This window comes from Scyliorhinus canicula, chromosome 18 (genome assembly GCF_902713615.1).
Source record: "Scyliorhinus canicula chromosome 18, sScyCan1.1, whole genome shotgun sequence".
NCBI classification, from domain to species: Eukaryota; Metazoa; Chordata; class Chondrichthyes; order Carcharhiniformes; family Scyliorhinidae; genus Scyliorhinus; species Scyliorhinus canicula.
The window spans coordinates 118,228,620-118,245,239 of NC_052163.1; the positions used below are offsets into that span (position 1 = coordinate 118,228,620).

Here is a 16,620-nt window from a genome sequence, read left to right on the forward strand (position 1 = left end):
CATTTTCTCTGTCCCTCCAAGTCTCAGCTTTCTCCTTAAATGCTATTTTATAGAACATAATTTACAGTGCGGAAGGAGGCCATTCAGCCCATCGAGCCTGCACCAGCCCTTGGAAAGAGTACCCTAATTAAGCCTACACCTCCACCCTATCCCCACACCTCTATCCCCGTAACTCCATTTAACCTTTTAGGGACACTAAGGGGCAATTCAGCATAGCCAATCCACCTAACCGGCACATCTTTGAACAGGGGAGAAAACCAGAGCACCTGGAGGAAACCCACACAGACACAGGGAGAATGTGCAGACTCCACACAGACAGTGGCCCAAGCGGGAATCAAACCTGGGACCCTGGAGCTGTGAAGCAACTGTGCTAACCACTGTGCTGCCCAACCTATTTCTCTTAGCAAAGTAGCATGGTTTTTATGCAAGCACTGTTTTTAAAAAATACATAACCCAGGTACTGAAGCAGAGCATACCATGGTGGCAAAAATAACTGTTGTCCTTTCTCAGTCCCCAAATAATTCAAACTTTGCCAAAATGTTTTGAAACTATGAGCTCATTTAAACGGCCTCACATTTGGCGTAAATTAAACCTAAAAGAAACAACCTGTTCCCACTAGATAAATCCTGGCCCGTGACAAAGGATTACAGTCAACAGTAACTCTCTGACCTCGGTCGAAGAAACTCTGCCAAAGTCAAAAAAGAGTTTCCAAAACAAAGACATCAACATGAACAGCAACTTCCTGTCCTCTGCAGGAAAGACTCATCCTAGCCAGCTGTACAAACATAACATAGTAATCCCACTGTACATTGCCTTTGTGACAGACTTTTGAATATTTTTAATCAATTAATCTACAACTGAAAATTAGTTTAATAGGTTTATTCTTGCATGATAGTTTACATTTCACAAAGACTAGTTTCCACTCACACACACACACACAGACAAGAGTTTGAAATGCTGCCGATAATGTTTGCCTCACATTGCTGTTCCAACACTATTCACCATTGCACAAACCTTAAACCAGGGGCTGGTTTAGCTCACTCAGTTAAATCGCTGGCTTTTAAAGCAGACCAAGGCAGGCCAGCAGCACGGTTCGATTCCCGTACCAGCCTCCCCGGACAGGCGCCGGAATGTGGCGACTAGGGGCTTTTCACAGTAACTTCATTGAAGCCTACAATAAAGCGATTTTCATTTTTCATAAACAAACCCATTTAGGAGTGTCAGTGTCCAAGGTCAATCATCTTGTAGGCAACAGACAGCCCCATGCGAGTATGGTTGTAAAAGGTTTCTAAACAGACATTTCTCGTAACAAAGCAGATTGTTATTGTATTTTAGCATATCACTTTGGCCCATGGTTCCTTTCATCACATTACCTTTTTCATTCCACTCATTCAGAAAGTATAACTTCTACAGCAAGACTAAATTGAAGAGCAGTAAAAGTTCTGTCAGAAAGGAAACTTGTTTTCATGAGAAAACATATACTACCTTTAAAAAAATTGAAATTCTCAGGTAATTTGGATAAGTGTTAAACAATTGGCTGTTACTTATTCTGCTTAAATCAAATCACAGGAACATTAATTTTTCTTTTTTTTAATAAATTTTGATTATCCAATTATTTTTCCAATTAAGGGGGCAATTTAGTATGGCCAATCCACCTACTCTGCACACATTTTTTGGGTTGTATGGGCGAAACCCACGCAGACACGGGGAGAATGTGCAAACTCCATACGGACAGTGACCCAGGGCCGGGATCGAACCTGGGACCTCAGCGCCGTGAGGCAGCTGTGCTAACCACTAGGCCACCGTGCTGCCCTTTTTTAAAAATTAATTTTTCTTTTTAAAGTTCACTGATAGAAATGACAGACTGCTGGGCAGCACGGTGGCACAGTGGGTTAGCCCTGCTGCCTCACGGCGCCGAGGTCCCAGGTTCGATCCCGGCTCTGGGTCACTGTCTGTGTGGAGTTTGCACATTCTCCCCGTGTTTGCGTGGGTTTCGCCCCCACAACCCAAAAGATGTGCAGGGTAGGTGGATTGGCCATGTTCCCCTTTCCATCTTTATCTGTCACTTTCTCCCCATCTCTCTTTGACTCTTTGTACAGGTATGATTGCCTAGGCACTAGGTTTCAGGGTCTTTGACACATTCTACCAAATGATCATTCTTTGTGCGTGTCCCAGATAGTGAGTAGCAGCTGACAATCTGTCTGGTCGGCAAGAGGAAAATCACAGACAAACCTAGTTCCGCACACACCTACCACCCTCACACATGCTTTCCAGCAACTGGTTCTAGATAACCATCAGCAATGGGACAGGAGCCAATTTTTTTTCCTGCTGCATTTTGAAACACTGAGGCTGATTGCAACTCCTTATGCTACCCTGCTGCGATTGGCCATCCTGCTTAGTGATCATTATCCAGCGACCCTTGCTGGATATTAAGGAAAGAGAAAGAAAAAGATTTGCATTATAGAACATTTTTCATAACCCGAACCAGGGCACCACGGATTAGACTGCTGTTCGTCTTCAAAATAACGCCGTAGAATTTTTTTAATCCACCCAATCAGGAAAAAGAGGGCCTTGGTTTAAGTCTCATCTGAAAGATTTAGGTAATGGGCAGGAGATTTTGGGGGATTTGAGGAAAAACATTTACACCCAGAGGGTGGTAGGAATCTAGAACGTACTGCCTGGAAGGGTGGCAGAATCAGGAACCCTCACAACATTATTTAAAGTACCCAACTCTCTTTTTTCCAATTAAGGGACAATTTAGCAATAGCCATACCTTGCACATCTTTGGGTTGTGGAGTGAGACTCACGCAGACATGAGGAGAATGTGCAAACTCCACACAGACAGTGACCGGGGCCGGGATCGAACCCGGGTCCTCGGCGCCGTGAGGCAGCAGTGCTAACCACATAGGAAACAATTTAGAAATTATTAATCTTTAAAACAGGTACTTGCATTGGGGTTCACAGCTTTACCAGTACATTGATTGTACACTGATCCTGTAGAGTTGCCAGTTTAGTATTCATAACAAGCTTTACCCATTAAATAAAAAATAATTCTCTCAATATGCTTACTTGTGAAATACTGTCTGAAACATTGTCAATGTTGAGTGCGAAGATTGCATCTCTAGCTCCTACTAACAACAGATTGTGCTCCTCATTGAGCAACAGTGTTGAATAATTGGAGATTCCTTGTTCAGCAAATGTTTTCAAATTTGCATCTATAAAAAATATGGCAAAGTTATCGAAGGTTGTCAAAAGTATTGAAAATTTAAAGAAGATCATCTCCCAATTCCAGATATGCATTGTATATTAAAGTTAGAGCTATGCCAGCAATCATACAGGTTACCTGCAATGTGAAATTACCACTAATATGAAAGATTATTTGAAAGTGTAAAACATGGAGAACAGATGCAATGTATGCTTGAATACCCATGCTGCCATTATCTGATAGATTTTTGGGAGACAGAAACAGTTGTAGAGTTTTACGTTCAAGAGCTTTTGGAATAGTGGCTTTTTTATAAAGCATGGCGCATTCTCTTCAAAAATGAGCTAATCGTGCTTCCTGGTGACCACATCCTCAGATGCCTCCAAAAAGCCTCTACAAAGTAGAATCAAATTTGTATTTCTCTCAGACTTACATCGCATCAGGGAGAACTTTGTAGCCAGGGACATAAGAAGGATTAAGTCCGAAACATATTTTTTGCACAAACCAGTTATAACCTGAAAATGATTTCAGTGAAACTGTAAGTTCAATTGTGTCTCACACTGCTAAAGCAAAACTATACTGACTCTCGGAGTGACATATACAATTCGGTGTGAGAACGAACTGGTGGTAAAAATAATATGTAGCATGTAGTCATCTGGGATGGCCACTTCCAGAATACAAAATGGACACTCGCAAAGAATATAGGGAACTGTGGGCAATGCTAGAAAACAAGCAGGCACAGAAGCCTGAATGTATATTTGGGGAACAGCTCCCAAACGGAATTAAAACTATAGGTCAATTGACATATTAATGGCCCATGTCCGGGAACAAAGGAAAGACACTCAAGCAACCGATACTGTTCCAGACATCCCGTCGCCAGTTCCCCAACCGAAAGCACAAACAAAGAAAAGCCAACGGCCACCAAAGACACGCCCAGCCATCAGGGCACTCACCCCTTTATTGGTCAAGATCAATACCAGTGATCGAGAAGCGGCCCAATTAATTGGGGCCAAGTTTAAGGCCTGCCTAAAAGCGCGCGAAGCCCCTCCAGGTATAAGAAGGAACCCCCATGAGTGATTCACTCTTTTGGACTTGGCTCTCAAAGCGGTGAGACCCGTCCACCAGCATCACCAGAAGCAAGTAAGTTCAAGGTCAACACTCGCTACCAGATGGATGACCTTCGCTGTTCTCCTGTACCTCTTCGAACCCAACAGCCTCAGATCCGAACCATTGTTCCTCTGAATGGGCACCCGAAGTTAAGTATAGGCGTTAGCATTAGAGATAGTTTAGTTTGTAGTACTTTGTGCATGTGTAGATCTTACTGCTTGTGTAAATAAATAGTATTGACTTTGAACTAACTAACTGGTGCATTGGCTCTTTGATCAGTATTCGGGTTTGAACCTTCTGATGGTATAGAGAGATACCTGGTGACTCTAAAGCAAACATAATTAGGATTAAGGAAGGTGACCATATTGATGGCTATATTTATAGCAGGTAAACAGAGCAACAAGCAGAGCAGAGAAATTAGATTTTGGGTGCAGTAATGTACTAGTTGTGGTGTCGATCTAGCAAGCGAAAGCTCACGGTAAATTGTTAAAACCAATAAATTGAGCACTGGAAAGGAAATAGCTATGAAGGCTGCAGGTTGCCATGTAAATACAAATAATCCTTCAGAAGAGAACCTTCGGAGCGGCATGTGGTGCAGTGGTTAGCACTGGGACTGTGGCACTGAGGACCCAGCTTTGAATCCCGGCCCTGGGTCACTGTCCATGTGGAGTTTGCACATTCTCCCCGTGTCTGCGTGCAAATATGTGCAGGGTAGGTGGATTGACCACGCTAAATTGCCTCTTAATTGGAAAAAAAAAGAATTGGGTACTCTAAATTTATTAAAGAAAAAGAGAACCTTCCAGCCCTGCTCCATTCACCCTGCAAGCAATACCAGTCCTACACTACTTTGTTAACTCTCAAATGGGGTCTGAAGTGCCCAGTAATTCATTTGTTTCATGGAAAAAGCCCATCACTACCTTCTGGACAAGTAGAGATTGGCAATTAATGCAGCTATGGTAACATAATTCAGGCCCTATCAACAAATAAAAAATCAAATAGTGGAAGAAGAGGTCAAATAGGAGAGGGGTGTAAATAAAGCTACTTGATTTTCAAATAAAGTACAATCTTTAGTAAAAACACTTTGATTCTTACCTTGAAAATTCACAGTTTTTCTTGGTGTACAATCTGTTTGAAAGGCTTGTGAATGCAAAATAAATCTGATCAACAGATTATAAAACAGGAACACAGCAGCTTTTTGCATTTTTGAAAAGCGTATTTTCAGTGTCGATGTTTAAAGCTTTGGAGTGCTGCTACTGATAAACATATTTATGACAATATTTTAGAACCTCTTTGATCAGCTTCAATAACCATTTTGCTGAAGGAATTGTTTTTCTGCAGGACCAGGGTCCATGACCATCGCCAATATTGTGCCAAATTTGAAGTATCATCTCAGGTGAAGGCACTTGTTGCAAAGCATACGTTCAAAAGAGAGACAATCTCCCAGGTTGTATCCTTTAACCACAGGTTGACCGGTAGTACCCTTCATGAAACATTGACCTGAAACAGAAGTTGCAGTTCAGTATCTTTGCACAACATGACATCCTTCAGTGGAACAACTCAAAATGTCTTGTAAACATCCCAGTTTTACAGCAGTCTACACTGAAATCGATACCTGTACCAAAGTAGTCATTTAAAACATTTTCTGATTCTATCCTTCTTGTATGGAGGAAAAACTAAAACTAATGAAAACATTGCTGGGTCTCTCCTGTACGCATGGTCAAACAAACAGACCAAAGACGAGCTACTGTTGTCTCCACTGAGAGTCAGTCCAACTTGGTGCTGCACTGGCATTTCAAGATGTTAGTTTCATATGACATTTAGTAAATTGTTTGCATTCAGTGTTTCAAAACACCCTGAATAACACTGAACAGATCCCTCCACTCATCCCATATATAGATTATTTTCAAAATAGTTATGATGTTGCTTCTGGTCTGCAGATTGGTACAATTTAACTTCTAATTTTCTTTAAAAAACTGAAATGATATTCAAGTGTGTTTCTTCCAGCTCTAAAATTTCAAAACATTTACCTTTATTTACTGAGAAACTTCCACTGAAATACAATCTGAAAGTACCCTTCCAGGTTTTTGATGCTGGAAATATACCAACGAGTTTTGAATACTTTTGCAGTATACTTAGGGTCTAATATGTAAACATAGAAACCTCTGATCTATTGCAAAATCTGTCCCCATGCATTAGTGTGCGTGGAAAGACATTTTTAGGAAATTACATTTAAGTTCTCCTTTACTAAGATTTTAATTCCCTCCAATTCCTATCATGTGGCTAGCGGCTTGCAGCTTGACATCCCACATGTAACTTTCGGGTTTCTTTTTCATCTCACCCACCACCTCATCCCACCCCTTCCAATCAAGACTTATGCTGTTTCATTAGAACAAACATTACACAGGTGCAGGGTGGGTAGCAGGAGCGGGAAATCCCGCAGGAGTCCCAAAACACTGTTTACACCACGGGATTTCCTGTTGTAATTGTCCCCATCACCTGCCAATGGCGTAACAGGAATTCCGACGATGAATGTCAGGCTCCCCATTTGAATACATTTAAGTACCTTTACACCTTATAATCCTGCCCCTCTCCCGTTGGATTGTCCATTCACATTGGCGTGCTGTGAATCATGACAGGTCTCCCAGGGCGTGCACCTGGTGAGCAGAACCTGCCAGAGTTCAGGTGAGCATATTGCTCGGCGGGGAGTGGGGGAGTCAACTCCGCCGCCAGAAAACATGCCTCGGAGAGCCGGAAAATCTTGCCCAATGAATGGGTGAGGATAAAGAAAACAAGCTATATAAATTGCTCCATCCCATGCACATCATTCAAGGTTAGAAAACGTCCACAGGAGAGTAGACATGAAGCTTAAACATTTAAGACATATTTAGATGAGCACTTGAAATGCCATAGCATCCAAGGCTACAGACCAAGTGCAGGAAAATGGGATTAGAATAGATAGGTACTTGATCACTGGCACAGACAAGATGGGCCAAATGGCTCTACTGCAAAACTCTGACTCGATAAGATCGATGATTTGGGATCAAGAGATGGATGGACTGATATCTGCTAAGAAACTGGACTGAGTGTTACAGAGAGCATTAGCGATCTGCTGTCCCCTTGGGGAAGTGCCATAAGAAAATTAATGTTTCCTTGAGTTGCAGACCACCAGATGGTGAGTAAGAAAGTCTTTTTTTTTTTCCCAATTGAGGGGCAATTTAGCGTGGCCAGTCCACCTACCCTGCACATCTTTGGGTTGTGGGGGTGGGACCCACGCAGACACAGGAAGAATGTGCAAACTCCACACGGGCGGTGACCCAGGGCCGGGATCGAACCTGGGACCTCAGCGCCGTAGGCATCAGTGCTAACCACTGCACTACTGTGCCGCCCCTGTGAGGGAGAAAGTCAACTTCAGAATGACACCAATGGGCTAAATGGCCTTGTCCCATTCTGGATTTATTATGTGATCATCAATTTAAATACACATTTTAAATAAATTATTTCAACAAAATAAAAAAGGAAATCCACCAATTTTGCTAATTGCTGGTCTAAAGCATTGTTTTTCAAACTTTTTTTCTCAGGACCCACTTTTGCCAACAGGCCAACCTTTGGGACGCATGCCACGTTCACTTACCTTTAATATGAAAGGGGAGCCTGCTTGGTCCTCATGATCTCAATTGAATCAGGTTCAAAGGAGGAAAGGGCAATGGCATATCAGGTGCAGACTTCAGCCAGTTCCTTTTGTGCCATCTTCATCTTTATGAAAACAGAAAATCCAATCTCGCGCATGTAGATCGTCTTGAAGGGCAGTAGCAACAAAATGCTTGTTTTACTCAGCACTGGATACTCCTGGGAGATGCTACCCCAGAATGCTGATTGCCTCATGGGCCTTTGATGTATTTTTAATGTGGTATCACAGGTCAGGTACAACAGCGTAATCTTCTAATTTGGAGTCAGCTGTCAGTTAATAACTGACTCTGGGTTCTCAACCTCAAAAGGAATTTCAGGCCTACCACTTCCCTTTCAAAATCGGAAACTTTCCCTCTCATTTGCAGGTACTTCCCTGAATATAACACACATAGGCTTTGCATCCTGATTTGCATTGGCACAATTGACAAAACAATACCTCAAGAAATCATCTTTATACTGCTTTGTTCCAGAGTTAAGTTTATTTTTTTTAGGCTGCAAACGTGAGGCCTTGGAGAGCTGTACAGAGCTAATACCAGCACTGCTCTGTCCTGCCCTGGACTCTCCTGTGGAGCTCTCTCCAGCAATTTTTGTTCCAAGATCCTGTCCAATAGGTACACTGCCCGAGTCTCTGGCTGTCTCTGACTATTAAAGAAAATGATCCATCTTCACAGTCCTCTTGCCAGCAGCCAGAAAATGGAAGCAGCTCTGCTCCTTTATTTGGCACCAAAAGCACGTACACGGAGGGCGCTTGACGCCAAATGTACCTGCAGGGTGTGTGACCTCCTCACTGATGCCACTTCTGGCTGGAAGACTGGACACAGTCTGATTTCTGCTCATTTAAAGGCAGCAGCGTCCGCCATTCTCAATTTAAAAGCCGGTAGCGGCTCAGGAGAATCCAGGGCCGGTTGGGCGTTTCTCCCACAATCAGAACACCATGGGAACAGTGCGACCAATCGCTCTGCAACCCTCCCAACACCCGCCGTCGCGACCCACACTTTGCATAACGTTGGTCTAAAAAAAAGTTACAGGTTTGAGCACTTATTTTCAAAAACTATCAATTCAAACTACAGTCTATGGACATGACTAAATCATATATTTTACAAATAAGTGAAACCAATGTCATGGGCTACATACTGTTAAAGTAAACAATCTTCCTCTTTCAATGCAAAACGATCTTTAGCTATTCAGACATTGGATTGTTGGCTGGGGAGCAGGAAACCATGTAAGTTATTAGCCAAATGCAAAGCAGTTATGTTCACAACTATTCATCAGACCACTGAACACACAAGCTAATGAAAGAATGTTATTAAACCAGTGTGCTACAGACCAATATATAACAATGATAATAATAATCTTTATTGTCACAAGTAGGCTTACATTAACACGGCAATGAAGTTACTGTGAAAAGCCCCTAGGCACCACATCCTGGCGCCTGTTCGGGTACACAAGAGGGAGAATTCAGAATGTCCAAATTACCTAACAGCATGTCTTTCGGGACTTGTGGAAGGAAACCGGAGCACCCGGAGGAACCCCATGCAGACACAGGGAGAACGTGCAGACTCCACACAGTGACCCAAGCCGGGAATCAAACCTGGGACCCTGGAGCTGTGAAGCAAAAGTGCTACCCACATTGCTACTGTGCTGCCCTTATGACAGTTACAAAAAATGTCACCCCAAGCAAAGGATTTTAGTACAACTACTTATGCTGACAGATTTACTTTCCCTTTGGGGAATAGTGGGGAGTTAGTGTGAAGGATCCCTGGGTTAGCCCATTGAATCCACATCATGAACGTTCCTTCCACGGCCAACAAGTCATGAACCCGGAGCTTCTGACCCAGAGACATTACACTACACCACAATATCTCCTCTGGTTCAGTGTAATTATCAAACATCCAGTGATATTGACTTTTTTTAAATATTTTTTTTAAATTATAAATTTAGAGTACTCAATTATTTTTTTCTCTAATTAAGGGGCCAATCCACCTACCAGGCACATCTTTTTGGGTAGTGGGGTAAGACCCATGCAGACACGGAGAATGTGCAAACTTCTCACGGACAGTGACCCGGGGCTGGGATCAAACCCGAATCTTCGGCGCCGTGAGGTAGCAGTGCTAACTCTAACCACTGGCAATAAATGATTGTGTTGAGTCTCGCGGTGTTGCGAGCCGGGTAGATCCCGGGAATGGGTCTCCAGGATTTTATTGGCCATGCTGCGTCGCGGCGAGCTGCATTTTGGGCACAGTGTGGCCATTGGATCGCGGCCAATATTTTAATAACCTCTTAAAACTGTCACTCAAAATGTAAATGCTACCCCTTGCTGAGATATGTGGTTGAGGGCCTTTTGATACTTAGCCAAACATCTATAATGCTTAGGTATAATCCTAGGAAATGTAAATAATGGAGTCTATCAAAATGAAATCATTGCAGCAGAAACATACCTAACTTGCTTTACAGCATTTAGCTATTGAAACAGAAAGAAAAATGTTGTAAATTTAAAAATCTGTTAATTCCAGGAACAGAGGACTTTTTTTTTCTGTTTCCCTCACTTGGGATTGGGGTACCTCCATGATCCATACCTTTTCTGTGTCTGTGAGACTGTGAACCACAGTTATTTACTAGAAGGGCCCAACTCCGCGGAAATTGCAGGGAGGGTTTAAACTGCCCAACTCTGCAATGAAGCTACCAAGAGCAGGAATGTTACATGTCGGCTGACTGTCCCACGCCAAGAAAAATTGCGAGAAACAGAAATGAGAGCAGATATCTTGAAATTGGATTGAGCCCACCATTTTCAACTGTTGTAAAAAAACCAGGCCTTCATCTTACAAAGTACAACTCAATCCAACCAGTCCCATTATGGATTTCTTCTCCACATAAGCAATAGTTTGGGAACATTTGAGCATGTGTCAGCCATTCGGCCCATTGATCACTCTCCACCATTCAAATAGTTTGTGGTATATCTCCACACCATTTTCCCCCACTATCCCCATATCCATAAATCTATTGATTTGTTTTGAATAAGCGCAATGATTGAGCTTTCACAGTCCTCACAGGTAGGAATTTCCAAAGATTCACCACCCTGAATGAAGAAATTCCTCCTTTTTGCCCTTTAATCTGAGACTGTCCCTTGATTCTCTACTCACCAGACAAGAGGAAACACCTTGTCAAATCTACCCTGTCACAGCTTGTAAAAACTTTCTACATTTCAATGAGATCATCTCTCACTCTTCAAAACTCCAGGCCCAGTTTCCTCAATCTCTCCTTAATCCCACCATCCCAGGGATTAGCTTGGGACCTCCACAGCACTCCCTCTATGGCAAGTACAGTCTTCCTTAGATAAGGAGACCTAAACTACACACAATGCTCCAGATACAGTCATACCAAGGCTTTAAACAATTGCAGCAAGATGTCTTTACTCCTGTACTCAAATGCCCCTTGAAACAAAGACTGACATATCATTTGCCTTCCTAATTGCTTGCTACACATGCATACTAGCTTTGAGTAACTCATGAACAAGGTCACCTAGATCCCTTTGCACATCAACACATTCCAACCTTCCATATTTAAGAAATACTCTGTTTCATCTGTCAAAAGGACAGTCTCAGATTAAAGGGCATTCACATTCTTCCACATTGCATTCCATCTGCCATGTACTAGCCTCTCCAAATCCTCTTGAAACCTCATTGCATCCTCCTCACAACTTACATTCCCACCTAGTTTTGGGCCATCAACAAATTTGGAAATATTTACATTTGATCCCACATCCAAATCATTTATATGCATTATGTACAACTGTGGCCATAGCACTGATCCTTGTGGTACCCCACGAGTAGCAGCCTGCCATCCTGAGAATGACCCGCTTATTCCTACTCTGTTTTATGTCTGTTAACCAATTCTCAATCCATACCAGTATATTACCCTTAATTCCATGTGTACTTTAATTTTGTATATTAACCTCCTGTGTAGCACATTATCAACAGCTTTCTGAAATCTAAAAAGACCATATCCACTGGATCTCCCTTATCTATGCCACAAATAACATCCTGAATAAACTCCAACAGGATTGTCGAATATCGTTTCCCCTTCATAAACGCATGTTCACTCTGCTAACTCAAATTGTTAATTTCTTAGTGCCCAGTTATCGGATCCTTTTTCATGGATTCCAATTTTCCCTATTACTAACATCTGTTATGGGCCAGGGTTTAGAGAACCCCAAAGTGTATCATGGCGTTCACCTGACTCACAACTGTTAATAGATTGTGGTATGGGGAGCACACGGCCCACTCTACAGGTGAGGTATAGCAGAAATGGAAAAGTATTTTTTAAAGCAAAACAATGTTTATTCTATGAACTCAAATTAACCTTTTTAAAACATAGTGAACATTTTAGTAACCATCAATTCAAATACGAACCCCAAATAATACAACACTAAGTAATCCTTAGTAACTTCCCAAACAACATCCAGAAGACAGAAGAAACACCTTTCAACAGAAGCACATTAGGTTTTTTTTCACTACTGAGAACATTTATCATTCTGAATTCACCAAATGATCAAGAGATAGTCTTTTGATGACAGAGAGAAAAGCAGTACAGCTTCAGCTCCAACACTGAAAACAAAACTAAAACACACCCTGCAGCCTGCTCAAAAACGAAAGTAAAAAGCTGTCAGACAGCCCAGCTCCACCCACTCTCTAACATCACTGCAGTAATAAACACCCATTTCTTAAAGGTTCTCTCACTACAGATATTTATATACACACCCATTTATAAACACCCATTTCTTCAAAGTACTCTCCCATGACAGATCATACTGTCAGATCTATGGTTTTCATTCTTCTCTGCCTCCCTCCCTTCTTAAATAGTGGGGTAACATTTGCTACTTCCCAGCCTGCAGGAACCTATTCAGAATTTGTAGAATTCAGCGGCACTGGAAGAGTTGACGTCAATTTCTGAAAAGTGATAGCAGCACAAGGGAGAGAGTTGACTGGGAGGTAGTGGGCGAGTTGATTTCTCCATTTTAAAGCTAAATTAAGAGAAGAGTTCTAGCTTTTTTTAAAAATTTAGATTACCCAATTATTTTTTCCAATTAAGGGGCAATTTAGCATGGCCAATCCACCTACTCTGCACATTTTTGGGTTGTGGGGGCGAAACCCACGCAGACACGGGGAGAATGTGCAAACTCCACACGGACAGTGACCCAGAGCCGGGATCGAACCTGGGACCTCAGCGCCGTGAGGCGGTTGTGCTAACCACTAGGCCACCGTGCTGCCCAGAGTTCTAGCTTTTTTTAAAAAAGCTTACGTAAATTTCAACTGACCAATGTATCCACTACTTCCTTCAACATTGAGATGCAGCTCATCTGGTCCGGGGAACTTATCAACCTTCAATCCAATTAATCTTTTGAGCGCTACCTCGTTATTCTAGTTTCTTCCAGTTTCTCATTTTCAGAAGTCCCAAGGTTCCCTAGTATTTCTGGGAGATTTTCTGTATCCTCCTCTGTGAAGACAGACAAGTAATTGTTTAGTTTCTATGCCATTTCCCTCTTCTCCATTATATATTCTCCTACCTCTGCCTGTAATGGACCCACAATTATCCTTGCTAATCTTTTCCTTTCCACATACCGAAAGTGGCTTTTACAGACCACATTTATGTTTCTCATGAGCTTGTATTCATATTTTCTTTTTCCTTCATCAGTTTCATGGTCCTCCTTTATTGGATTTTAAATTGCTCCCAATCTATGGGTTTACCACTTTTTCTGGCAACCTTCTAACCACTTCCTTTGATCTAGTGCAATCTTTAATTGGGAATTAATGGGGACGTAATTGGGAATTTGGAGGTAGTGGGAATTCAGAGAGGAGGATCTAGTACATAAAATCAATATATATATATATATAAACGACTGAGGAATATACATGATAAGAGTTAAGTTACAGCTGCAGGATCTGACCCGCGAGGAAGCAGCGGGGCGAGGCAGAGCAGCTGGCTGGAGCTGTGCACCCCCGACACTCAACGGCATCGGAAGAGTTGATGTCAATTTCTGAAAAATTATATCAGCATAAGGGGGAGAGCTGACTAGTAGGTAGTGGGTGAGTTGTTTTCTCCATTTTAAAGCTACATTAAGAGGCGAGTTCTAGCTTTCAAAAAAAATACATAAATTTCAACTGGGCATAAATTTATGGTGAGGTGCCTACCCAATGCTAGGGTCAGGGAAGTCATTGAATGGCTGACGGCATTCCAAAGCAGAGGGCGAACAGACAGAGGTTGTGGTTCACATTGGTTCCAGCGACATAGGTAGAAAGAGGGGCGAGTACATGCAACAAGAATTTAGGGAGCTAGGTACCAGATAGAAATGCAGGGCCTCAAAGGTTGCAATCTCTGGATTACTCCCAGTGCCATGTGCCAGTGAGTATAGGAATAGGGGGATAGAGCAGATCAATGCGTGGCTGAAGAGATAATGTAGGAGGGAGGACTTTAGATTCCTGGATCACTGGGTCTGTTTCTGGGGAAGGTGGGACCAAGTTGGATGAATTACCACACCTCTTTATCCCACTTTCCTTTAACTACCTATCCAACCCATTCTTAAATGTTGAAATTACCTGTGATTTAATCACTAACAATGGTACTAAGTGCCACCATTTCACAACCCTGGACTAAAAAGTGCATCTTCTGCTCTTCACCTTAAACCTCAATCTGGTTTAGCTCACTGGGCTAAATCGCTGGCTTTTAAAGCAGACCAAGCAGGCCAGCAGCACGGTTCGATTCCCGTACCAGCCTCCCCGGACAGGCGCCGGAATGTGGCGACTAGGGGCTTTTCACAGTAACTTCATTGAAGCCTACTCGTGACAATAAGCGATTTTCAATCTCATATCAATATCTCCATATTCTAGATTCTTCAACCACTGTTTCTAACAATTCTGTTCAATCACTTCATAATTTTAAACACCTTTATCAAAACACCCTGTGATGCCCTCTGTTCCAGTGGTAACAGCTTCACATTTGCAAGTATTTCTTCATGTTTGTATTGCCTCATCACAGGCACTGGTGACTATGCCCTGCACCTCATCAATTTCTGGAACAACCTTGATGGAACCATCAATTCACCAGACATGTGTTTCCGATATGAATATAGGCTTTAATCGACTTACTACAGAGCCAGCCTGTTACCCGTTGATGAACTCTCAGTGAACTTCAGGCTGGCTCTGGACAAGGGTATTTATACAGCAGCACTAGGGGGAGGAGTTGTGGGCGGAGCCAAGGGTGGAGCCCTGTACAAGCTCCTGAGCATTCCCAGAGCTACTCCCCCTAGTGGTCAGATAACAAAGACATAGTGTGAATTATCATATTACATTCACCACAAACCTGCCGTGATGTAGATTCCAATAACTACACACAGTAATGTAATGATGGTCTTCTCTCGCTCTCTTCAGACAACATGGGCGGGATTCTCTGATCCTGAGACTAAGCGTTTCTCGACGGCATCAACATGGCCTCAGGAGCAGCGACTCTGACCCATACAGGGGGCCAACATGGCACTGCAGTGACCCATGCCGCTCCAGCTGCCGATTCCCGGCGTCAAATGGGCGCCGCAGGTCTACGCATGCGCAGTGGGACCGGGGCCAATGCGCGCATGCGCAGTGGCTCCCTTCTCCACACCAGCCCCAAGCAAACATGGCGTAGGGCTATAGAGGCCGGCGCGGAGGCCCCCCCCCCCCAAGTCGGACCCCCCTCCCCTCCCACCCGGCCTCCCCCGGATGCATCCACGGCGAGGTCCCGCTGGGTAAGAGCAGGTGTGAACGGCACCGGCAGGACTCGGGCTTTTTTTTGTATGACCACTTGGCTCATCCCGGGCGGAGAATCGTCAGGGCGGGATGGGGGGCCGCTCCGGCGCCATGCCGACCGCGCCAGCGCCAATGTCACTGATTCTCCGTAGAATCGGCGGACTGGCGCGGGCAGCATCACGCGATTCGCGCCCGTCCCGCCGATTCTCCGGCCCGACCCTGGGGTGAGAAAATCCAGCCCCATGTTCTACGAGGATGTTAGAAACCATGGATCTCCATGTTAATCATGCTCTGGAGGAATGGATCAGCTTAGGTGGCAGTACATTCATCCAGTATGCGAGGCTCTTTCGAAAGATCGTTATTTATCTTACTCGATCACTTTTACCATTGAATCTTATCCTTTAATATCACGGGCAGCACGGTGGCTCAGTAGGTTAGCACTGCAGTCTCACGGCGCTGAGGTCCCAGGTTCGATCCCAGCTCTGGGTCACTGTCCGTGTGGCGTTTGCACATTCTCCCCGTATTTGCGTGGGTTTCGCCCCCACAACCCAAAGATGTGCAAGGTAGGTGGATTGAACACGCTAAATTGCCCCTTAATTAGAAAAAAATAATTGGGTACTCTAAATTTTACAAAAAAAAAAAATCCTTTAATATCAGATTTTCGAAATCATGATTTTGTTTATTACTTGCCCAAGAAATTCCAACTGTCTTTTCCTGATGTTGGTCAGCCGTTCTTTTAGTCTCAGATCATTGGCAGTGTGACTTGTCCAAAATATCTTCATTATTCACCTCAAGAACCCTGGGCGCGATTCTCTGCTTCCCACGCGGGGTGGGTGAATTGCGGGAGGG

At 43.4% G+C, this 16,620-nt stretch overlaps 1 protein-coding gene across 5 annotated transcripts in view; it reads right to left on the reverse strand.

Moving 5' to 3' along the window:
• The window catches only part of LOC119953421 (semaphorin-4D-like), a 133,964-nt gene that overhangs the window by 80,607 nt on the left and 36,737 nt on the right, over positions 1-16,620 (reverse strand). For 2 of the 5 annotated variants that reach the window (XM_038777679.1, XM_038777678.1), the window contains exons 2-3: positions 5,402-5,806; positions 3,070-3,215 (exon numbers count right to left, since the gene is read on the reverse strand). In XM_038777679.1, the coding sequence (XP_038633607.1) occupies positions 3,070-3,215; positions 5,402-5,510 (255 nt within the window). In that variant the 5' untranslated portion in view covers positions 5,511-5,806. The other 3 variants (XM_038777680.1, XM_038777681.1, XM_038777682.1) reach the window with 3 other exon arrangements.